This window comes from Neoarius graeffei, chromosome 2, assembly GCF_027579695.1.
Source record: "Neoarius graeffei isolate fNeoGra1 chromosome 2, fNeoGra1.pri, whole genome shotgun sequence".
NCBI classification, from domain to species: domain Eukaryota; kingdom Metazoa; phylum Chordata; class Actinopteri; order Siluriformes; family Ariidae; genus Neoarius; species Neoarius graeffei.
The window spans coordinates 116,402,042-116,428,546 of record NC_083570.1 but is presented as its reverse complement, the minus strand read 5'-3'; the positions used below and the strand labels follow the sequence as shown (position 1 = coordinate 116,428,546).

Here is a 26,505-nt window from a genome sequence, read left to right as displayed (position 1 = left end):
GCCATCACAGGGCGATTGATAAATTCAATATCCAAAATTATTATACATACAGGCACTTTTTCCATGGAATAAAAACATGTATTCTATTCCCTTCTAGTGAGTTTATTGATAGCATGCAATATTGTTATCCTATCGCTTATTCTCCGTGTATTATGCCACTCTCCCCAATGGAGAATGAGCATGCAATATTGTTATAAAACTGCATGTTGTCAAGACAACATGACGTCACACGCGAAGATCCAATGACAAAACTTTTCTGTTGCACATGCACACAATCATTTCTATGTCGGCCGGGAGAGAGAGAAGACGGGGTTAATCCAGTGCTCAGTTTGAGCACTAAATAAATAAACTGAAACTAAAGATGCGCTGAACACCCGAAAGGCTACCAAAACTTCATTATATATTCTTCATGCATCAAAAAACTGGACATCAAAAAACTGGAAAAGAGACACGTCGGAGACGTTAAATTTCCGCACTCATGAGTGACTTTGACAATTTGTAAACAAACATGGCCGCGAGGTTTGCTTCATTAAAAGCCAAAGATTTAAAGAGAAAGACACGCTGAACACCAGAAAGGCTACCAAAACTTCCCTGGATATTCTTCAAGCATTTAATCTTCTGCATTAAATATATGGAAAAACTGGAAAAGACACATGTCGGAGACGTAAAACTTATACGTACACTCATGAGTGACTGACTGTTCACAAACATGGCCGAAAGGTTTGCTTCATTCAAAATGGAAGATTTAAAGATAAAGACGTGTTGAACACCGGAAAGGCTACCAAAACTTCACTGGATGTTCTTCACACATATTTACAAGAGAAAAACATACCAACAGACATTGAAAAACTGGAAAAGAGAGCAATAGTGGAAATATTGTCAAAGTTCTACTTGGAGATGAGGAAAAGTGACAGAGACTTTTGAGCAATTCCAGCGTTATGGACGTGACACTTGAACTCAAAATGGCAACAAATGACCCAGTGCATGTTTTATTGTCTCCCAGTATTTAAACAGGTGTTGCATATTTTAAGGCTGTACCATACTGGAGAAGTGATAGAACAAGAACAATTCCCATAGTACATCTAGGGCATGCCAGAAAACGCCAATAAAAGATGCGTTATGGATGTGACAGAAAAAGTATCACTTTTCTTGGGTGACTGTACATTTTTATCAAACTCTGTGAAATTGTAAACCTAATGTCGAAATGGAGATATCCATTTGATAGAGGGGTCCAAGGTGAATATTAAAAAAATCTTTGTTTAAAATATTTTGTATTTCATGCAGAGTTTCGGAAGGAAAAGTCAGCTTTATGGATGTGACGCGTCTGAAATAGACATGGCATATGTTTAGAAAATCAGCAATTTAACCACCATAACCCTTTGAAAAACTCTCTAAATATCAGCTAAAACTATCAAAGTTCTTAAATAATATTTAGGATGGCTATTGTTTTGCTGTTTTGTGGATTTTAGCATACATTTCTGTGGCTTGTGGCAAAGAATTGTACATGATCAAAGTTGATTTTAGCTTGGGTTTTACATTATAAGAAAGAAAGACTGACAGTGACACATTAGGTTGGTTACAAATTGGTTCAACTTATTCACATCTGTAAAATACAGGCCTAGGTGATATCTCTGGGAGTGGTTTTGATGTATTACATGTTGCTTTATTTTTGCATGGTGAGGTTGACATTTACATGGAATTGCCCTTTTACAAGAGGACTTCACTCGTGGACTTCACTCAGCAAAGCCCTTTTGTTTTGAACAACTGCAATGTAACAATTAACTATGACCAAAAGTAACTTTGAACTTGAACTGTCTACCTGGATATACTGTAGCTTGTATATAAGTTGGGTTGTTGTTCAGGCTTTTTGGACTTATACCATTTTTATTGTTAGAACTTTGACTTTGTACATTGGATTGAAAGAACATTGAATTACATTCGATCAGAATCAGCATTCAATATTGGTAAGTTACCGCCCTGTTCTTAACTTTTTGTAAAATCTATAATTGTTCGGTTGAATGTGTATGTATTGTAATAATAATATCGGCTGGCTTTTTTCATGGTCTGTCAGATATATTCCATTCATCCATTCATTGTGCTCGACTCGTTCAATATCATGCTAGCTGAATGGAAAATATCTGATAGACCACTCAACACCAGCCAATATTATTTAAATATTCCATCTACTGTTTGCAGATGGAATCTGAGCTCAGTGGAGACAATCTGATTTGATATTATAAACAAGTTACACAGTCCAGCACATGATGAGGAAAAGGTAATAAAACTAGTCATGATGGAACATGAAGTACAATTCTGGGGACTGCGCTGTCTGGCGGACATGAGGAGTATCACACTACTCACTGCAATGACCTTCACTGCGTTGACTTTACACACTGTATCTAGGAGGCTTCTTACCCACATGCTTTAGCCATGATGATAAACTTCATACCAAAACAGTCTTTGATCTAGTGTGAGCTGGTGTTCCAGGAGCACACATGTTTAACCTTTTGAAAGAAAGATATTACTCAAATAAGTGTTTATGGACAAATAAATGAATCTAAACTGCTGTTCTTGAAGAGCAGGGGAAGCTTAGAGCAGAGATATTCAACTAAATTTAGCTGAAATGAAATTAGTCTTGAACTGAAATTTCAATTTTATATTCACTAATAATCTAGGAATTTTCTAATTAGTTACAGAAAATTTGTTAGTTACAAAAGATCCAGATAAACAATGTTAGCTAACATGATTGAATGTGACAACCGTTACTTTTAATGTGCATCATTAGTGATTAGAATATAGCTATAACTCTAATGGTTTGAAGTGTATACTCTGTCATTACAGCACTTTACATTCCCACATTTTTCTTGCACCATGGATGATGAGCAGATGAGACACTTCTATTTTGTGTCTTATAAAACATTTTATCAGCTCTGCTTACTGTATTTTTTCACTTAGTTTGGTCTGTTGAAATAGTTTGCTGATCCAGCAGTTTCCAACCCCTGGCCTTGAGGCTACAGTTCTCAGCTAGTGATTAGAAGAAAATTAGAATGTATATGCAGCTTTTGAGGGCGGCACAGTGGTGTAGTGGTTAGCGCTGTCGCCTCACAGCAAGAAGGTCCGGGTTCGAGCCCCGTGGCCGGCGAGGGCCTTTCTGTGCGGAGTTTGCATATTCTCCCCATGTCTGCGTGGGTTTCCTCCGGGTACTCCGGTTTCCCCCACAGTCCAAAGACATGCAGGTTAGGTTAACTGGTGACTCTAAATTGACTGTAGGTGTGAATGTGAGTGTGAATGGTTGTCTGTGTCTTTGTGTCAGCCCTGTGATGACCTGGCGACTTGTCCAGGGTGTACCCCGCCTTTCGCCTGTAGTCAGCTGGGATAGGCTCCAGCTTGCCTGCGACCCTGTAGAACAGGATAAAGTGGCTAGAGATGATGAGATGAGATCCAGCTTTTGCAAGACACACACAGTGTCTTGCAAAAGTATTCATCTCCCTTGGTGTTTGTCCTGTTTTGTTGCATTACAAGCTGGAATTAAAATTGATTTTGGGGTGGGGTTAGCACCATTTGATTTACACAACATGCCTACAACTTTAAAGGTACAAATGGTTGCTTTATTGTGACACAAACAATCATTAAGACGGAAAAACAGAAATATGGAGTGTGCATAGAAATTCAGGCCCCAAAGTCAATCCTTTGTAGAGACACCTTTTGCTGTAATTCCAGCTGCAAGTTTCTTGGGCTATTAGCTTAGCACATCTAGCCACTGGGATTTTTGCCCATTCCTCAAGGCAAAACTGCTCCAACTCCTTCAAGTTAGATGGGTTGCGTTGGTGTACAGCAATCTTCAAGTTATGCCACAGATTCTCAATCGGATTGAGGTCTGGGCTTTGACTAGGCCATTTCAAGACATTTAAATGTTTCCCTTTAAACCACTCCAGTGTAGCTTTAGCAGTATGTTTAGGGTCATTGTCCTGCTGGAACGTGAACCTTCGTCCCAGTCTCAAACCTCTAGCCAACTCAAGCAAGGTTTCCTCCAAAATTGCCCTGTATTTAGTGCCATCCATCTTTCCTTCAGACAGAGCAATCTCTTTGGTTTTCCTGGGGTGGAAATTACAAGGTAGTGCTAATCAAATGCAAAGAAATTCTTGACTTTCCATGCAGGAATTCCAAACTGAAGGTGGAGTTTATTTTTGGTGCAATGTTGAATTCTCATCTTTAGCGCCATTTGATGTGAATAATTGGCAATAATAAGTGGCTGCCAATCCATATATGGTTGTAGGTTATATAATTTCTGATCCTAAACTCTCATCTCTCATCTCATCTCATTATCTCTAGCCGCTTTATCCTGTTCTACAGGGTCGCAGGCAAGCTGGAGCCTATCCCAGCTGACTACGGGTGAAAAGCGGGGTACACCCTGGACAAGTCGCCAGGTCATCACAGGGCTGACATATAGACACAGACAACCATTCACACCTACGGTCAATTTAGAGTCACCAGTTAACCTAACCTGAATGTCTTTGGACTGTGGGGGAAACCGGAGTACCCGGAGGAAACCCACGCAGAAACGGGGAGAATATGCAAACTCCGCACAGAAAGGCCCTCGCCGGCCACGGGGCTCGAACCCGGACCTTCTTGCTGTGAGGCGACAGCGCTAACCACTACACCACCGTGCCGCCCCATCCTAAACTCTAAAAACTGATAAATTACTGTTACTGGTGTTTTAGAAGGCAAAATTATGATCAAACTGAGTTCAATTCAATGCAGGTGACGCTACCTGGAGCACTGTCTAAATCAGCTCAAGTAATTGCTGGTGTTCCACAAGGCAGAGTTATATCTCCTACACTTTTCAATGTTTATATTATTGACATTGATGAAGCCATTCTGAGTGACCTAGTTACAACATGCAAATATGTCGACGACTGCATGCAATACCTGAGTACCTTTAAATTCAAAGAGTCATATGCAGGATGTCATGCACTATTTGGAATCCTGGGCCGTGAGTAACAAAATGGAACTCAATGCCAAAAAATCAAAAGAGATGTGGATTTCTTTCAAAAAAAACCCCTGACAATTCCCCACCTCCTTTACGCATCAACAATGTGGAGCTCGAAAGAATCACTGAGTTCAAGTTGCTTGGAGTTGTAGTACAAGATGACTTAACGTGGAACGCTCATATATCGAGTATTGTTAGTAAAGTGAGCAAATGTATTTATGACATGAGAGCATGTAGGAAAGCTGGTCTTCCTATTGAGGTTGGCCTTCCTACCTACATAACAAAGATCCAGCCCTTGTTAGACTATAGCAGTCCCATTTAGGGTGGTTTGCCTGAGTATCTCTCTGTGGAGCTCCAAAGAGTGCTATACCGCTGTCTGAGAATCTGTGGAATTCCAAAGGACACCCTGGAACCACTGTCCCAAAGAAGAGACACGATGACTAAGAAGGAACTAAAGTGTATGATGGAGAGTAACAGCTTTAACTATTTATTTCAAAAATCTGAACCTGTACACAACTACAGCCTAAGGAACAGGAAAAGTAACCAAGCACCAATTTCCAGAACCAAGAGACATCAGCAATCATTTATCCCCACAGCTTTGAGACTGTAGCTGTCGGAGCTATCAGTTCTAATTATACTATTAATTAATTAAAATTTTTTGTTGTGGCTGGGTATCCTGCCCAAACTGATAATCACATCATCAGTTTTTCTTTGACTAATCAGACACAAGGTATGCCACCACTCTTGCTGGAGCAGTTGGGGGTTGGGTGCCTTGCTCAAGGGCACTTCAGCAAGTCCTGCTGGTTCCAGGAATCAAACCAGCAACCTTTTTGTCCCAAAGCTGTTTCTCTAACCATTAGGCCATGGCTCCTCCCCCCCCAAAAAAAAAAAAAGAGAATGAATATCTCATCTCATCTCATTATCTCTAGCTGCTTTATCCTGTTCTACAGGGTCGCAGGCAAGCTGGAGCCTATCCCAGCTGACTACGGGCGAAAGGCGGGGTACACCCTGGACAAGTCGCCAGGTCATCACAGGGCTGACACATAGATACAGACAACCATTCACACTCACATTCACACCTACGGTCAATTTAGAGTCACCAGTTAACCTAACTTGCATGTCTTTGGACTGTGGGGGAAACCGGAGCACCCGGAGGAAACCCACGCGGACACGGGGAGAACATGCAAACTCCGCACAGAAAGGCCCTCGCCGGCCACGGGGCTCGAACCCGGACCTTCTTGCTGTGAGGCGACAGCGCTAACCACTACACCACCGTGCCGCCCAGAATGAATATCATTTATAGTTTTTTAAATTGTTTTATTTTAATGTAAAAGACACTGTATTTTTTCACAATAGTGTTTTAATAAAGTTATGATGATGATGATTATTATTATTATGGGGCTAAAACACTGGGGACTAAACTACTAGGGGGCTGAACCACCGTAAACCGTTTAGACTACACTACTGTATGAAAGAAGAGAGACATTATGTACCATTACATCTCCTGTCAGGATCATAGTCTGATGAAAAGACAAAAGACATTACTGGTCAACATCACTTTCAACCCTTTTATTATGTCATTAATATAATAACTAGTACTCTGTTATTATATTGTCTTTGCCCTGTTAATTTTGATACAGGTATTTGTTTACTCGTATTTTGCACTAAGAACTTTTGTGCAGTATTATCTTTTTATATTTATCTCATTATCTAAGCCACTTTATCCTTCTACAGGGTCGCAGGCAAGCTGGAGCCTATCCCAGCTGACTACAGGTGAAAGACACCCTGGACATGTCGCCAGGTCATCACAGGGCTGACACATAGACACAGACAACCATTCACACTCATATTCACACCTACGGTCAATTTAGAGTCATCAGTTAACCTAACCTGCATGTCTTTGGACTGTGAGGGAAACCGGAGCACCCAGAAGAAACCCACGCGGACAACATGCAAACTCCGCACAGAAAGGCCCTCGCCGGCCACGGGGCTCGAACCCAGGACCTTCTTGCTGTGAGGCGACCGCTCTAACCACTACACCACCATGCCGCCCTACATTCTATATTTTCCCTTCATTTTGTCACTTGATTTTATGGACCAGAATGGAAATAAGTGTTTTCACTTGCTTGTGTCATCCATATATAGGGTGACCAGATTTCCCTAGTCTGAAACCGGGACACTTTTGCGCGCGACCATGCTCGTGCATGCACACCTTTTTTTTATGTAAACGTGACACTCAGAGAGGTGCTCTTATCATTTTGTTGAAGCTCACATTTATCAACATCTCACATGAAATAAAACAAACAGGCATTTTGTTATCTAGTAGCATAGTGGTATACAGATCAGTTAAATTATGGTCAGACAGCAGATTTTGTAATGGCTGAGAATAGGCCAGGCTATGTCCATAGGCCAAATTTAAACTGATTTATTTCACCTGTTTGTGAGAACAACAAGAAGAATGCATATGCACATGTAGGCTATATCTCTAAAATTGTATGCACTATAGCATGAACTTAAAAAGTAGATATGTGACCTCAACATAGCCTAGGTCAGAATCAACCTTACTAACCATTCCCCACAACTGAATGAATAAAGCAAGAAGATGTGTACAAAAGTGAACACTTTAATGGAAGGTGCAACAAGCTGTTCAACACAGCAATATGGCCAAACTGTCAGAATGGTATGTTAAACAGAAACAAAAAAGAGACAAGTGACTTGAGAGTATATACTACGGAAGCCGAGAGAGGCCCTTCATATAATCCTTTTTTTAATTCACCTTGTTATCCCGAGATAACGACATAATTAATTCAGGATCTCGAGAAAACAACATAACTAATTCGAGATCTCGAGACAACAAAACCGTTATTCCGAGATCTCGAGAAAACAAAACAATTATTCCGTGATCTCGAGAAAACAAAACAATTATTTCATGATCTCGAGTAAACAGCTGAGAAATGGTTCATTCAGGTGCGCCAAGAGACTTGTGATATGCTGACTTTGGGGCTATTTCTCATTCTGTATAGACGCAACTTTGGTCATTAGAATGTCTGGAATAATCAATCACCTAATAAGGCAATATTTTGATCAGGGGTTGACACAGGGAGAGACTGCATTAAGTCTTTTAATAAGGGATAATTTCAAAATTAGTCCGCGGCACGTCTGCAGAAGACTGGCCCGGCTTCGTCTCTACCGATGGAGATACAGTAATCCAGCTGAGATCATGAAATAATTGTTTTGTTTTCTCGAGATCCTGAATTAATTATGTCGTTATCTCGGGATAACAAGGTGAATAAAAAAAGATTATATGAAGGGCCTCTCACGGCTTCCGTAAATATACACTCAAACAAAACAGCAGTAAAGCAGACCTGGCCTTATCTGACCATTTCTGTGTTTTCTTTGAAGTTTCTATGTCTCCTCACATTCAGAATAGCTCAACGACTATAGGCAGGAGAGTCATAAACGACAACACATGTGTTCTTTTTGAGCAAGCTCTCTCTCAGAACTCAACCAAAATGTCAGACTCTGTAGATGATTTACTGGAATTTTTTAATTTAAATATGACCCAAATTATGGATGATATTGCTCCATTCAAAATCAAAAGAGTCAATGACAAGCAGAAAGCACCATGGAAGCAATACCCAGCTGTTAAACTGCTAAAGAGAGAATGTAGAAAGACTGAAAGAAAATGGTGCAAATCTAAACTTCACATCCATTATCAAATCCATAAAGAGATGCTTTGTAAATATAATTATGAAATTCGTAAAGCAAGACAGTCTTTCTTCTCCAATATCATCAGCAGGAATATGAACAATGCCCGTGTGCTATTTTCAACAGTAGAGAAGCTAACTAATCCCCCACCACAATTAGCACCTGAACTTCTCTCAGTTAATAAATGCAATGAGTTTGCATCCTTCTTCAAAGGTAAAATTGATAAAATACGGCAGAATATTTCTCATAATATATCTCAGTTGCAAAAAATTGAAAAACTGCAATCACCAATGACACAGATAGATAACTTTAACACAATGTCAGAATTTTGTTTAATTGATTATGAGACTCTTGAAAAAACTGTACAAAATCTCAGTTCCTCAACATCTGAACTGGACATTCTGCCCACCAACTTTTTTAAGTCTGTTCTTCATCTTATAATTACAGATGTGCTTCAAATCATAAATACATCCTTGGAGACTGGTGTTGTTCCTGTGTCCCTAAAAAAAGCTGTTGTAAAGCCCCTCCTTAAAAAAAAAAAAAATAAAAAAAAATAAAAATAATCTGGATCCTTCAGTGTTAAATAATTACAGGCCAATATCAAATCTACCATTTATCGGGAAAATCCTGGAAAAAATTGCCTTCAATCAATTAACTGCCTTCTTGATATCAAACAGCCGTTTTGATAATTTTCAGTCAGGATTTCGCGCCAATCATAGCACTGAAACAGCGCTGATTAAAGTTATAAATGACATACATCTTAATACTGATGCAGGCAAAACATCGGTCCTGGTATTACTGGACCTCAGTGCAGCTTTTGATACTGTTGATCACAACATACTGCTATATCGACTTGAACACTGGGTTGGATTGACTGGTAAAGTTATCAATTGGTTAAAATCATACTTAAAAGATAGAAGCTTCTTTGTTACCCTGGGAAATTGTTCCTCAACGTCAATGCCCTTGACCTGTGGTGTCCCCCAGGGGTCGATTCTTGGACCATTACTTTTCAACCTTTATATGCTCCCACTTGGGCAAATTATCAATAAAAATTCAATTCTGTATCACTGCTATGCAGATGATACCCAAATTTATTTTGCTCTATCACCAAATGATTATGCCCCCCTTGAATGTCTCTACCAGTGTATCGATCAAATCAATAGCTGGATGTCACAAAATTTTCTTCAGCTGAACACAGATAAAACAGAAATAATTCTATTTGGAAAAAAAGATGAAAGACTCAGGATTACCACTATTCTTGACACAAAAGGGATTAAAACTAAAGAAATGGTTAAAAATCTTGGTGTTTTCATTGACAGCGAGCTAAACTTTGACAGTCACATGAAAGCAATCACTAAAACGGCATTTTATCACCTAAAAAACATTTCCAAACTAAGAGGACTTATGTCAAAACATGATCTGGAAAAACTAATACATGCCTTCATCTCTAGTAGGGTTGATTACTGCAATGGCCTTTTCACAGGCCTGCCAAAAAAGACCATTAAACGACTTCAGCTGGTTCAAAATGCAGCGGCTAGGGTTCTCACACGAACAAAAAGAACAGAGCACATTACTCCAATTCTAAGGTCCCTTCACTGGCTTCCAGTAAGCTACAGAATTGACTTTAAAGCATTGCTGCTGGTGTACAAATCTCTAAATGGTACAGGGCCCAATTACCTCTCTGATATGTTGCAGCGGCCTAACCCAATCAGATCTACCAGATCAAAACAGAAAAATTTACTATTAAAACCAGTTGTTAAAACAAAGTATGGTGAAGCAGCTTTTAGCTACTATGCAGTACAGCTATGGAACCAACTGCCAGAGGACATTAAAAATGCTCCTGCTGTTGGCAGCTTCAAATCTAGGTTAAAGACCAAGCTGTTTTCAGATGCTTTCTGTTAAATAATTAATATTTTACATTTTTTATAATCTTTTTCTCTGCATGTTTTAAATTTATTTTAACTTTATTCTATTTTATTCTGCTAGGTTTTTTTTTCTCTTTCTCTTTCTCCTTTTTCTTTTTGGCATTTTAATATTTTATTTCTACTATTGTTTAATTCTTATTATTTTCTTTTAATTCTTTTAATTCTTTTAATTAATTATTTTAGAATAAAGATAAAATTATTTTATGTAATTTTATTTCTCTATTGTTTACTGTTTTTGTTTTTACTTCTGTAAAGCACATTGAACTGCCATTGTGTATGAAATGTGCTATATAAATAAACTTGCCTTGCCTTGCCTAAAGGAGGAGAGGGGCGACAGCCCGAGGAAAGCCCCCACAGGAGCGCACAGCATTTGCAACATAGGCTACCCAACTCAGTACAAGAACAAAGCACTTACAGTGTGTGCAGTAGGCTTCGTGCGCATTGTTCTGCACCTCTCGGAGGAAGGGGTGGGTGTCCTGTAAATCTTTGGAAAAGGTACATTTTCTTTTCGGCATAATTGCTGCGGCATTACTGCTGCTAGACAAAGAACAATCGCACCAGTTAATGTTTATTTTATTGTTGCATGGCAACCCGTTCTGTTGTCTGGAATAATGTGGCTAAACAAACACCCATGCCACAGGGCCAGGGGGCAGTAACCAGGAAAGTTTGCGATTCCTGTCAATTCATCAAAATAGTAAATGCAGACATTTCCCCGCTAATGATTCCCAAGCTGCTCAGTCGCAAACGTCGCGAGTGGCGAAAACCGGGACATATCCATGTCCCGACAGACTTTTGTCGGGACTTGGGACACACAACCCCAAATCGGGACTGTCCCGGTAAAACCGGGACGTCTGGTCACCCTATCCATATATTTTTAATGTATTTACAATTGTTTGTATGTATTTACTAAACAAACTCAATCATTAAGAAAAGAGCAGAATGTGCAAGCGAAGATACATTTCAAGGATTTAACAAATCCAAACAAACAGCAATCAGAACAGCTTGTACTAGTTTCACATACGCCAAACAGATGTCTCTATCAAACAGTAACTCTGATCATTTAAATTAATCTCAGATTTAGATTAAAACATTTTCTTGGGAAAAATATGGGTAAACAACATTAACTTTGTTTGTTCCAACGTGTGTGGTCAAGAAAGTTAATTATTTCAGCATGCTTTGATGTGAAGGGGGAAAGAGAGTTCTCTCTGAGCTCTGCTTTCAAACATGGCCGCCATGTTGTAGCGCTCTGAACTCTCGTGGTCCGAGTTCTCGCGAGATTTGGGCTGGATTAACCGCCACGTCGGTGAGCTAGAGAAGGAGACAGCATCAGATGATCTGCAGCTTTTAAGGAAATAAGAGTTTAAATATTAAAACAAAAATAATAATAATTCAGAAGTATAGGTTTGCAGGGTACGTGCACGCGGTGAGTATATAATATAATATTACATTATATTATAGAGCAGAAACAGAAATAAAGCTTATTTATTGTATTATGCAACACGTAGCTAGCTTACTAGCCGGCTAGTTTTCTGTATTGTACTGTTTACACATTCGCAGTGTTTATTATATCTGTATTAATGCATTTATTATCCTTATTCACAGATATTTCCTGTTAGAGCCACATTCCTCTTGTAATGCAATGTAGATGAGCCTAAAAGAAATAAATACATGACTTAGTTAATGAATGAATGAATGAAGTAAACAGAATACACGTATTTTTAAGAAGCTCTCTATTATAAAGGCTGTATCCCGAATGGATGCCCACTTCATGCACTAAATGCCCTACATAGGCCATTAAATAATAGCTGCATCACCCAGTCTAGTGCACTATACATCCAGCAGGGTGCTATTTGGGATTCATGTCCACACTTGATGTGTTGTGATTGAAATGATTTGCCTTTTTTCACTATGGACAGTATTTCAGGTCTGTGCCCTATTTAAGAGCACTTCTTAGTGTCTGAAATAATGAAAGTGGACCATATCTAAATGCAGGAACTGCGGGGTGATAAAATGTGCCACTTCGTAACTAGAATCAGGATAATACAACCCCGATTCCAAGCAAGTTAGGACAAGGCCATGTTTACCACTGTGAGACATCCGCTTTTCTCTTTACAACAGTCTGTAAACGTCTGGGGACTGAGGAGACAAGTTGCTCAAGTTTAGGGATAGGAATGTTAACCCATTCTTGTCTAATGTAGGATTCTAGTTGCTCAACTGTCTTAGGTCTTTTTTGTCGTATCTTCCGTTTTATGATGCGCCAAATGTTTTCTATGGGTGAAAGATCTGGACTGCAGGCTGGCCAGTTCAGTACCCGGACCCTTCTTCTACGCAGCCATGATGCTGTAATTGATGCAGTATGTGGTTTGGCGTTGTCATGTTGGAAAATGTAAGGTCTTCCCTGAAAGAGACGTCATCTGGATGGGAGCATATGTTGCTCTAGAACCTGGATATACCTTTCAGCATTGATGGTGTCTTTCCAGATGTGTAAGCTGCCCATGCCACACGCACTAATGCAACCCCATACCATCAGAGATGCAGGCTTCTGAACTGAGCGCTGATAACAACTCGGGCCGTCCTTCTCCTCTTTAGTCCGAATGACACGGCGTCCCTGATTTCCATAAAGAACTTCAAATTTTGATTCGTCTGACCACAGAACAGTTTTCCACTTTGCCACAGTCCATTTTAAATGAGCCTTGGCCCAGACAAGACGTCTGCGCTTCTGGATCATGTTTAGATACGGCTTCTTCTTTGAACTATAGAGTTTTAGCTGGCAACGGCGGATGGCACGGTGAATTGTGTTCACAGATAATGTTCTCTGGAAATATTCCTGAGCCCATTTTGTGATTTCCAATACAGAAGCATGCCTGTATGTGATGCAGTGCCGTCTAAGGGCCCGAAGATCACGGGCACCCAGTATGGTTTTCCGGCCTTGACCCTTACGCACAGAGATTCTTCCAGATTCTCTGAATCTTTTGATGATATTATGCACTGTAGATGATGATATGTTCAAACTCTTTGCAATTTTACACTGTCGAACTCCTTTCTGATATTGCTCCACTATTTGTCGGCGCAGAATTAGGGGGATTGCTGATCCTCTTCCCATCTTTACTTCTGAGAGCCGCTGCCACTCCAAGATGCTCTTTTTATACCCAGTCATGTTAATGACCTATTGCCAATTGACCTAATGAGTTACAATTTGGTCCTCCAGCTGTTCCTTTTTTGTACCTTTAACTTTTCCAGCCTCTTATTGCCCCTGTCCCAACTTTTTTGAGATGTGTTGCTGTCATGAAATTTCAAAATGTCTCACTTTCGACATTTGATATGTTGTCTATGTTCTATTGTGAATACAATATCTGTTTTTGAGATTTGTAAATTATTGCATTCCGTTTTTATTTACACTTTGTCCCAACTTTTTTGGAATCGGGGTTGTATATACCCCAAATACGTATTTGTGTTCAGTAAGGAATTAAACACTGTGCTGTGCTGTTATAGGGAATTAATCAGTGCTGGAATGATGTTATGAAGCAGAGCTACTGTTACCATCCCAAAGATTATTACCTTTCAGGTCCTACACTTTTAGAGGTGCTTTATTCCTCTTGTACCATAGCACGTTGTCAGTGATGAGTTTTTATTTTAAGTTTAAGAATGACCCACTTTATACAATTATCCGTTTATAATTAGTCACGTTTAATCTCTGTGAGCTACATCAGTTCCTGTTCTCACTTGCATTATTGCTGGTATAAACAGTCGTTCCCAGAACAGCCTCTCTTTATTCGTTCTCGACGCTTACAAAGTGCTGACGCTGGAGACTCCTTCCATAAAGTTCAACAAATGTCTCTTTCCTTTCAGGAAATCTCACCCTATCAACGATTAAGGTTTTTAAACCCTGTATGTGGGATTAAATTGTCTAGTTGTTGATGTCAGCTTTGCCTCCTGGCACTCCTCCACCATCTGTCCTCCATCTTGAATGTTCTGGCTTGCTTTGTGAGCTGCTTCCTGATTGGTCAGGTGATAAGCAGGTGCATGATGACTCTTCAGTGATGATCAATACCCTGTGCTGCTGTTACTGTTGATTTTTATAAACGTATTCAGTGCATGATTTTCCCCCACAAACTAACACTGCAGTATAGTGGAGGTCTCGTGCTCCACCTTTGTGGTCGGTTTATCGTTCCACATCTTGCTTACTTAAACACACAGTAGTATTTACACACCCTGTTAGCTCAGCACTAGTCACACTCGGTGTATGTGCGTGTACATCCTGATCAGGGTTGTAAAGTAAACAGTGTGTTTTAATTTCCCTGCAGGTGAGATGAGAGCCCTGTGTGTGTCTGTGCTGCTGCTGGTGTTTGGTTTAGTGGCGCTGTCATGTGACCACGGACACCATCACCATGGACACCATCACCACGGACATCACCATGGTGATGTGAAGATGTTTCATGGGGCGAGCAAATGGAGTGCAGAGGCAAATCTGCCTTCTGAGGAGGAGGAGCTTCACAATGGGCATGGCCATCCCCATGACCCCTCTCATGATCATGAATATGAGCACGGACACGAGCACGGACACGCCCACGGACACGAGCACGGACACGCCCACGGACACGAGCACGGACACGCCCACGGACACGAGCACGGACACGAGCACGGACATGCCCACGGACACGAGCACGGACACGCCCACGGACACGAGCACGGACACGCCCACGGACATGAGCACGGACACGCCCACGGACATGAGCACGGACACGGACATAGCCCTGTGTACAGCCCCGGCAAAGAAAGTGTGAAGCGCGAGTCGCTGGTTGAGAGCCGAGACACAATGGAGTTATGGATGCAGGTAATGATGGCAACATAATGTAAGTATCAGTGTTCATTATAGTGTATTATATTTCGACACTGGAGACTCCTTCCTTTTAAATACTAGTGAATTTCCTGTGTGCAAAGTGCGCAGACCAGAGCTCCATACTTAAGAGCATGTGTTAAAGCATCGAGCTGATTTTTGATGGCTTTTGCGACCGTGCGACTACTATACATACGAACAACATCCATGTACAGGCAGCACGGTGGTGTAGTGGTTAGCGCTGTCGCCTCACAGCAAGAAGGTCCTGGGTTCGAGCCCCGGGGCCGGCGAGGGCCTTTCTGTGCGGAGTTTGCATGTTCTCCCCGTGTCCGCGTGGGTTTCCTCCGGGTGCTCCGGTTTCCCCCACAGTCCAAAGACATGCAGGTTAGGTTAACTGGTGACTCTAAATTGACCGTAGGTGTGAATGTGAGTGTGAATGGTTGTCTGTGTCTATGTGTCAGCCCTGTGATGACCTGGCGACTTGTCCAGGGTGTACCCCGCCTTTCGCCCGTAGTCAGCTGGGATAGGCTCCAGCTCGCCTGCGACCCTGTAGAACAGGATAAAGCGGCTAGAGATGATGAGATGAGAATGAGAACATCCATGTACCACCATGGGGAGCCTTACTGTAAGTGCAAGGCAACGTATCTCAAACACTTGACCATAACAAACTTTATTTCCATAAGAGAGATGGGTTTTTATCCGGCGCTTATTTTTAATTTGCTTTTTTTTAAAAAAAAAAATAATGTTAGTAAATAATCCAACATTTTACACTCCTCAGGAGCTCCGCTGTACGAGTCCCTGTGTATGAACTGTTGCTATAGAAATGATGACGTATTAGAACGAGTGTATTAATATCAACCTGCACTACAGTCAGAGCTGCTGTTCCAGAATTAATGAACGCCTTCTGACCAATACGAGTCCAGAACTCAGCAGGATATTTAATGCTCTGTGTTTGTTGCGTATTGAGACAAAATAATGTACCAAGTGAAAGGGCCCCATGTTGGAGTAAGGAAGATCAGCCACCAGGGGTCAGCAGAGGTGCAGGTTTAATACCCTGGTGTGCACAACGACGCACAAACGGTGATAAATACAGGATATAATCACCATCATGTTTACGTCTAAATGCTTCAGGTTTGAAGTAATGAGCATATTGGATATTTTATAGCTTTGTTTCAGTTTAAATGCTGGAATGTGTTTTGTGATTTGCATGAATCACAGGAGTCCATAGCGGGAAATGTGGAAAAACACACACACACACTGCTGCTTAATATCGTCATTCACTTATTTTTGTTTTATAGTCAGTGGGAGCGACGTTGCTGATCAGCGCTGCACCCTTCCTCATCCTCTTCCTAATCCCGGTGCAGTCAAACTCGGATCAGCACCAGAACCTGCTGAAGATTCTGCTGAGCTTTGCTTCGGGGGGGCTGCTGGGGGACGCCTTCCTGCACCTCATCCCTCACGCGCTGGGTGAGTACACACGCTGGGGGTGACGCCGAGACGTTTTTATGGCATGGTACAATTATTCTTTTTAGTTCAGGATTAGATTTCTGGACATAAAATTGCACCTTTTTTTTTTTTTTTAAAAAGACAAACCACTAATTGTTTCTTTTTTATTATAAGCAGTTGTTTTAGGGGACGCTGTACAGATCGTCATTAGGTCATGTGACCATAACATGTCCTTTATACACTCTGTACATGTTCTAGTTAGGGCTGTAATGATATGCGTATCAAAATTGAAATCGCGATACGCAGAGCCACGATCCGTATCGCGATACAAGAAGGCAGAATCGCGGTACACCCTTTCAAACTTCTCCTCAGCCCAAAAACAGAGGCGCTTCCAAACTTCAATTTATGAATACTTTTTTATTTAAATTACATTTTAAACTTACTTAAATTACTTTTTTTTTTAATATCTATTAGTAAGTCGTTTTTTCGCCGACCTGCGACAATCTTCTGCGAGTCACGCGACGTCCACACTCGCCACTGGCAGAGCATTCGTTTCTTTTAAGCGGTCGCCATTCTGGTTGCGACGCGGGGAGCGAATCTGTAAACAAGCAGCTCATTGGCTGGCTAGGTGTGCCACAAGCCAATCACAATCACTTGACCGGAAAGGCATGCAGTGTTGCCAGATTGGGCGGGTTTAGGTGCTTTTTGGCTGGTTTTGAACATATTTTGGGGTGGAAAACGTTAGCAATATCTGGCAACACTGAAGGCGTGTCTGCTTGGGCGGAAGCCTTCTGCGGCAGTTACATTTTGACACGCGAGCAATGTTTCACCATAAAAATTCCGTAATTTCCATCTGTTTTCCGCGATCACAGAAAATCATTGGCCCTATGAGAGTGAGACAGTGAGAGAGCCCCCCCCCCCCCCCCCCCCCAAAAAAAATCTTAACGGATTTACACGATTTGGAAAAATGACTTTTTCAGAACCGAAGAAAACAGAGCTTCCGGCTCAACAGTATTATTTTGAGAAATAAAACAGTCTTTGGATATACATTTGTTCATTTTTGCATACATATTACTCATTCTCTGCAGTGGTCTGAATTATTTGTTATTAAATAGTTAATGTAAGTAAGTAAATGTTAATAAGTCAAATTTACTACTTTAAAAAAACATTAAAAAAAAAAATCGTGGGCGTATCGAATCGTGGGTCAAAAATCGCGATACGAATCGAATCGTGAGTTGGGTGTATCGTTACAGCCCTAGTTCTAGTACATTAATAACTTGCCCTTAAAGCACCCAGAAGCATCGTTTCTCTGATGCAGCCTTCTGAGTGGCGTCTATTTTATTTTATTTTTTCAGTTTGTAGATGATAGAAAAGAATCAGTCACTTCCTGGAGTGTCTTTATACAGACAAGAAACAAAGTACAGCTGGTCCAAATAAAGGATTTCTTATTGTTAATATTTTTCATGTTTTAAGCTGTTACAAAAGAAAGTGTGACTGCAAGGGAAAAGCAATGCACCGATCCATAATAATAATAATAAAAAGGGAAATGCATTTAAATCTGTATTGAGTAAATAACAATCTAATCATAAACCCTGACACAGTAGCCACTGGTGAGAGGAGTCTGACTCTGATTGTTCTCCATCTTCCCTCCAATCCAGCGCCTCACTCTCACCATGGAACCGAGGGCCAATCAGCTGCATCCGAGGAGTCACATGGTCATTCTCATGGTACGTTGACCCCAGTATAAGGGAATTACGAAAGAAACAACACTGACGGAGGAGGAGATCATCTCTGTGTATGTGTTTGTGTTTTCAGGTGTGGCGCATGATCATATGATGTCTGTGGGTTTGTGGGTTCTTGGAGGCATCGTGGCGTTCCTGGTGGTGGAGAAGTTTGTGCGTCTGCTAAAGGGAGGACACTCACACTCTCACTCTCATGGTAAGATTCCCCCAGGAAAATACCGTATTTTCTGGACTATAAGCCGCTACTTTTTTCCTAGGTTTTGAACCATGCGGCTTATACAAAGGTGCGGCTATTCTGTGGATTTTTCTTCCACCGCTAGGGGCGCTCTAACCGGAAGTAGAATCAAAAATAAGAGAGACGAAAAATCAATGCAAAGAAGAATTAGCAGATCTTTAGCAGATAGAACACGCACGACAAATTACTAACTGGTAATTATTTTCAAATCCAGCGAAGATGATTAAAGTGACTTGTGGTTTCAAACACAGGAGAAATGAAGGTAAATAAATACCGGTTATTTTCTCTTGGTTCTGTTCCGTTTTAATCAGCAAAGTTGCTGCCGTGTTAAAAGGCACTGTTCGGAAAGAATCTGTTCAGGTACATACATGTACATTTACAGTACAAAATCGTTCTGTACATGCAGTAAATATCTAATTTTTCAACATAGATATCTGCGGCTTATAGCCCGGTGCGGCTTGTATATCTTTTTTTTTTTTTAAAATAGAGCGGATGCGGCTTATATACAGGTGCGCTCTATAGTCCAGAAAATACGGTAATTTTCATTTAGCAGTGCGGATGTTTCCAGAACATGTCTGAACTTTATATTTGGCATTTTCACAGCTGCTCCGAAATGCAAAGACAGTGACGGGGAGGAGGAGAAGGAGAAGGAAGGAGGGAAGAAGGATCAGAAAAAGGACAAGAAGGTGAAGAAAGTGAAAGAGGAGAGCTCTGGTAAGAAACGCATGAGAGCGCCTTGAAGATTCACTACTTCATCTTGTCACTTCACTCCAGCAGTGTTGAGTTTGAGCGAGCCGACCGAGTAGTTTACCACTCCAGCACAGCACTGCTGAGTTCTGGAGGCTGATTTGTCGGAAGGGAAGGTGTTGATTCATCACAGGTTTATATCAGTGTCCTTGAGAACAGGAACTAACTTGTTTCGTGGACTTTTGAGGACATTAATGTGTTTTTTGGAATGAATGATCTTGACCTCATGATGATGCTCCTCTTCAGGTTATGAACTTGGATCATTCTCTCTCTGTCTCTGTATGTGTGTGTTTTTTTTTTTTTTTCTCTCTCTCTGCACTTTCTCTTTCCCTCTCTCCCCCCTTCTCTTTCTCTCTGTCCGTCTGTCTCTCCTTCCCCTTTTTTCTCTCTGTAGATATTAAAGTCTCTGGTTATCTGAACCTGGCTGCTGATTTCACCCATAACTTCACGGACGGTCTGGCCATCGGTGCCTCTTTCCTGGTTGGTCCTGCTGTCGGTGTGGTAACCACCATCACCATCCTCCTGCACGAGGTGCCCCACGAGATCGGAGACTTCGCCATCCTCGTCCAATCAGGATGCACCAAGAGGAAGGTGCGTCAGTTCAGTGTTCTGAGTGGTCAACTACAGAGTCTGGTTTAAATCCTCTGATGACATGTGAAGTGTGTGCATGCGCGCGTGATACTGTTTCACCCGAATTCAGGATAAGGCAGAATAAGCAGGATATTTAGACTGATTCCTTTCAAATGGAAGTATGTTAAACCCCCCCTTTACAAAAAAACAGAGCTGTGCCTCGTAATCTTATTATTTAAAAATAATTTTTCATAAATTTATGCAAGTTATTGAGAAAATCTAAAAATCTTTGGACAACTTCATTTCCTGTTTAGACTTTTTTTTTTTTAATTTAAGTTTTTAAAGGTCCCATGGCATGAAATTTTCACTTTCTGAGGTTTTTTAACGTTAAAATGAGTTCCTCTGACCTTCTTAGTCACCCCAGTGGCTAGAAATTTCATAATGTGTAAACCAAACTATGCCCAACATTTGAGAATGGCGCGTTAAAACGGCGCGTTGATAAGCTCTTCCCTTTACTACGTCAGCAAGGGAGATGATCCCCACGCCCCCCCTCTGGATTCCCACCCACTGTATGAATTGCCTACCCAGTTGTAGTGAGGAGACCATAGAGGACACAACAACATGGCATCACCTAAGTGAGCGAAACATGGAAATTACGCTGTACATGGATGTGACAACACAGAAAGGAGTCTGTTTTTACTGCCGACGGGAGAGCCCCTGAAGATGCAGTGGCTTAATTTTATTTACTCCAATAATACGCCGTCGAGTCTACCTAAGAAGAATGTTTCCACAACTTGGGACAGTACAGGGCAGGTTTTGCACATCAACTGTCACTGAAGCCTGGGTCCGTACCAAGCATCCCTGCCGCATCAGCCACAAACACCGAACAAGTAAGTGTATAACTGGTCGTTTTGCCGTGTTTTAAAATCGGTGCCATGTTAGCCTTGCAATGGCTACATTAGCTGTGCAGCTAACCGCTTCCTGCAGTTAGCCAGGTAATCTGCGCTACAAAACTAAAGAGCATGCAGCATGCTCTGTTATAATAGCCAATCAAAACAGTTTTTACAAAGACACCCACATTCTTTTTTTTTAAGTCACTTATTCATTTTATTTGTTTGTTTGTTCAGTAAAAACCCAAACATTTGTTGAATTTATTTTATTTCCTCGCGTCGCACCTTAATGACGTCAGCGCGCGGTATTTTTCCCTTCGCGGTTTGTTCCTTCTCTCTCGCCATAGTAAGACACCCACATCCGCTTGTTCTGACCCACTGGAGGTAGCGTCACAGTGCTGTTAGCCAATCAGAGGTAACACGTTTACATGTCATGAATATTAATGATAAGACCCGCCCCCACCCTCTACCCTTCCCCGCCTCCTGCTTCTCATTAGCAAAACGACGCACTGGGAAAAGCGCTGAAATGGGGCTTTCTCCCAGGAGGCTATATCTACGTGCCGAGGGTTCATTTCGGGAAAGGCTGCGGATAGAACATCCGGAAACCTCCACGAGCCCGTTTAAAATATCAACAAACCACCATGCCATGGGTCCTTTAAAAAATGTATTACAGTATTAAAGTAACATGATTTAAAAAACAAACAAAAAAAAAACAAGTTTTTACCATTTTAATTCTGTTTACTGATTTAATATTTTTAACCAGAGTAGACACATTGAGACAGAAATTAGTAAACAGTTGCATACTTGGTACAAAAGCTTAATTGGAACTTTATTACAGACTGCTTTTTTTATTTATTTGTTTGTTTTTTTTAAATTGTGTAATAAACTTCATTTTTATTTGAGTAGTAAATTAATGTTGTTTTTTTTAAACAAATTTCTACTATTTTTAAATTCTGCTTATTTTTCTATTTAACTTTTTTTGAGACACAAAATTTAACAAGTGCATACTTGGTCCAAAAGCTTAATTAGAAGCCCACACAGGCCACGCCCACAGGAAACAAATTACATAATTCCAAAATTATATACACACTTCTGACTTTTTGACCACCGTCTGCACCTCTATAAACCATGATGTGGTAAAATTCAATTGTCATGTGACCTCTTGTATTATATTTGATCTTAGGCCATGTGTCTCCAGCTCCTCACTGCCATCGGAGCGTTAGCTGGCACCGCCTGCTCCCTATTGGCTGAGGGAGTGGGTGCGGCCGCCACCGCCTGGATCCTCCCTTTCACAGCTGGCGGCTTCGTTTATATTGCCACGGTGACGGTGCTGCCGGAGCTGCTGAGCGGCCGCTCGAGCGTGGGCCAGTCGGTGATGGAGGTGGCAGCCATGCTGTTGGGTGTCGGCATGATGGTGATCATCGCCGAGTACGAGTGAGACGCACAGGGAGAGACTGAATTCTTTTGAGACTCGGGAAGATCAACAGAAAATGATGTGTAAATGATGATTACAGAGGAGTGTGTGAGCGAGCCAGTGAGAATTGGAGGCTTTTGTAAGAGAAGTGCACTAAAAGATCTAAAGTCCGAGCCCTTACATGTTCCAGATGGACCAAAAGCACTGGACAGAGTAACGTGTCCACCCCCACCCCCAAGCAAGGACCGGTTTTACTTTCAGCTGAGAACAAACACGCTTGTTTTTTGTTTTTTTTTAATTATGTCCAAATAACGTACAATTTAAATTTAAAAATAATGTGTTTTGACACCGTGATGTTCTGTGCTGCTTTCTGAAAAGTGGGAAGTCTTGCTGGCTCGTATGAACCATAAATATCCATATTAGTGCCCTCGATAGGCGACAAAGTGTGCACTGCTGGACCCTTGTAAGTGTTTTGCTTTGATTGACACTGTTTTCCAAAAGCAGCAGCTTTTTGGTTTTTTTTTCTACTTCTGATTTTTTTATCTTGAAAATGATGCATTAGATATTTAGTTAGGACCCTAGACAAAGTCTGTTGCCCTATCCCGCGTTTTGATTGCAAAGAAGCTCTTTCGGCCTCGGAGTAATTCCGTACAATAAGCTAATTAGCCCAGACAAGTGCGTTAATACAGACTAAGGGAAACAAACGAATATATGAACGTCAAGTAGCACTAATCTCCATCCTCCTTATCACCTGACACGCTTATCCATCATCCCCACCTGTAATGTGTGTAGTGCGGCAGGGCGATGCGATTCTGAACACACACTCGCCGGCCAAATTTTTAGAAACGCCCATAAATCCATGATGCAGTTCTGTAATTAGCAGCACGATGCATCAAATCCTGCAGATACAAATCAAGAGCTTCAGTTAATGTGCACAATGTTCAAACATCAGAACGGGAAAAATTGTGATCTCAAAGTGTGACTTTCACTTGGTGCTAGGTGAACTGCTGGTTTGAGTATTTAAGAAGTTGCTGATCTCCTGGGGTTTTCACACACGCACAGCAGTCTCTCGAGTTTACACAGAATGGTGCAGAAAACAAAAAAAAAACACTTAAGTGAGCGAGCGACAGTTCTGTGGGTGGAAGCAAACGCCTTGTTGATAAGAGAGGTCAGAGGAAAATGGACAGATTCAAGGTGGTTCGAGCGTTTTGGCCAGGAAGGCTATAGTAACTCATAGAGTCACTCTTTACAAATGTGGTAAGCAGAAAAGCATCTCAGCATGCAACAGCAGGAGAGCATATTGGGTTCCACTCCTGCAGCCAAGAACAGGAATCTTAGAATCAACAAGTTCTTATTAAAGTGGCCGGCGAGGGTAGTTTTCGGGAGTCTGTGGGTCCCCCCCCTTCCTTTCTCTGAAAAGGAATACCGTTCTCTTCCTTTAGACTAGGAATGATCCATCTAGCTCTCTAATATGGATATTTAGTACATCCACCATTGTCAATTTTTCTGGAATATTTGTGTGTGTGTGTGAGGTTCGAGCCAGCAGATGCAGTAAGCCTTAATGAGTGGTGACGTAGTGCTGGGTTTTATCATGACGCTGTAGAAACCACGAAGCCTACATCAGCACTTTGACTTGAGAAAGTCCAGCATTATACTGTATCTTTTCATTTTTTCCCCACGTTTAGAGCTGGACTGCTTTCGTGATGCTCGCAGGAAGTCATTTTTTATTTTTATTTTTTTTACGCCAGCTTGATGTCCTTGCCACGTCGTCCTTTTGTAAAAGTTCTTTGCGGTTACTGAAGAGCCTTTTGTGTTTTGGCGCATGTGCCGAGAATCGATTCTAAAATGTATAACGATAGTCAACACGCGCTATGTTTTTATTGTGGGCATGTAAATATTGACACCCTTCTTGTTCTGTTTGCGGGGCGGAGTTTTCATTCCGTCATGATGATAACGGTCACAATACTGGATTTAAATGCACTACTTATAGAGACTGTACTTCAGCTAACTGAGCGAGCAGGTTATGTTGGTGAGCTTACTCAAAGTGTCCGCGATAACAATATCATGCTGCTTTTTAAAAAAAAAAAATGTTGCAATAGACATCTTTGACTTGATGATCGGCACATGCCTACATGTACTTTGTTTTTTTTCTATATCTTTTTTTTTAGTTTTGTGTATGAGTGTTGTTAATTTCTGTCACAGATGTCTCTGAGTCATTCCCTGAATATTTTTTTTTTAATTGCTATATAAAGTGGATGAAGATAACATTCATCTTGGTGTTCTGTGATTTTTATATATAAATCTATTGACCAGTTTCTGTTTGGGCTTTAGATTCAAGATGGAAAGGTTCCATTTGTCTCACACACACAGGATAAACAGGAAGTGGGAGAGTGCATGGTTCACACTGTGACTTTAAGTATCTAGAAAATAAAAGACTATAATAAAACAGAGAAATGAATAAAGAAATGCAGAAAATAGAATGGTAGGACTGCCATATGTTAGTTATAGGAGGCGATGATCCGAAAGGACTGTGGGTAAAAGCTCCTCCTGAGACTTTCAGGGTAGGACATGGAGCTGCATGTTGGGTGTGGTTCTGACTCCAGCACACTGAACAGGACAAGCCTGGGTGAGAAGAGGCTGATCATTTTCAGGGCTCGCAGGCTGACCCATGTGATGCACGTGTCTTGTAGAAAGAGATGTACTTAAAGGTCCCATGCATTCACAGACAGGGGGTGCTGTTTTATTAAAGTACTTTTGCAGTAACAGAAAGAATGTAACATGAATATACATGAGGTGAGGTTGCAACGTGTAATAGACTCTTTGCAGCTAGAGGTCACGTGCCTGGATACCACATCGCAATGCCATACTGGAGAGCAAGCGGTCAGGTAAACCAAACCCTCGACAAAATCAGGAACAAAAGTTTCAGCAGTTACTTGCGCTTAATCTCTTTAAACTCCTTTTTATAAGGGAAAAAATCCCAAAAGCATTGACTTTCAACAGACAGTGTTTGGATCTTTGGGACCAAACAACATGGTGACTTCACAAGTTATGTCCATCAGAAAAACCTTATAAAACAATTTTATTGTAATTCTAGCAGCTCAAAGCAGCTCTATAATAAGTTTTCAAGGTATATAGATGTTTTTGTAAAGTTTGGCTCCATCTTGAAGATATAAATGAACAGTTTACCACGATAACACGAACTCTGCTTCCATCCTCCTCCTGTCAGTGCTTTCCCTCGCGTACGTCATCTCATTATCTCTAGCCGCTTTATCCTGTTCTACAGGGTCACAGGCAAGCTGGAGCCTATCCCAGCTGACTACGGGCGAAAGGCGGGGTACACCCTGGACAAGTCGCCAGGTCATCACAGGGCTGACACATAGACACAGACAACCATTCACACTCACATTCACACCTACGGTCAATTTAGAGTCACCAGTTAACCTAACCTGCATGTCTTTGGACTGTGGGGGAAACCGGAGCACCCGGAGGAAACCCACGTGGACACTGGGAGAACATGCAAACTCCGCACAGAAAGGCCCTCGCCAGCCACAGGGCTCGAACCCGGACCTTCTTGCTGTGAGGCGACAGCGCTAACCACTACACCACCATGCCGCCACAAAGGCTTCTCATCTCATCTCATTATCTCTAGCCGCTTCATCCTGTTCTACAGGGTCGCAGGCGAGCTGGAGCCTATCCCAGCTGACTACGGGCGAAAGGCGGGGTACACCCTGGACAAGTCGCCAGGTCATCACAGGGCTGACACATAGACACAGACAACCATTCACACTCACATTCACACCTACGGTCAATTTAGAGTCACCAGTTAACCTAACCTGCATGTCTTTGGACTGTGGGGGAAACCGGAGCACCCGGAGGAAACCCACGTGGACACTGGGAGAACATGCAAACTCCGCACAGAAAGGCCCTCGCCAGCCACAGGGCTCGAACCCGGACCTTCTTGCTGTGAGGCGACAGCGCTAACCACTACACCACCGTGCCGC

General features: G+C 41.5%; 1 protein-coding gene across 1 annotated transcript; it reads left to right on the top strand.

Annotated features, from left to right (window-relative positions):
- The first annotated feature begins 11,898 nt into the window (after positions 1-11,898).
- Positions 11,899-24,775, top strand: slc39a7 (solute carrier family 39 member 7). Its single transcript, XM_060915403.1, has 8 exons — positions 11,899-12,046; positions 14,928-15,457; positions 16,759-16,927; positions 18,565-18,633; positions 18,722-18,844; positions 19,487-19,597; positions 20,025-20,221; positions 22,274-24,775. The coding sequence occupies exons 2-8, from the start codon at positions 14,933-14,935 to the stop codon at positions 22,526-22,528; spliced, it is 1,449 nt and encodes a 482-aa protein (XP_060771386.1). The 5' UTR covers positions 11,899-12,046; positions 14,928-14,932; the 3' UTR covers positions 22,529-24,775.
- Positions 24,776-26,505: the final 1,730 nt, after the last annotated feature.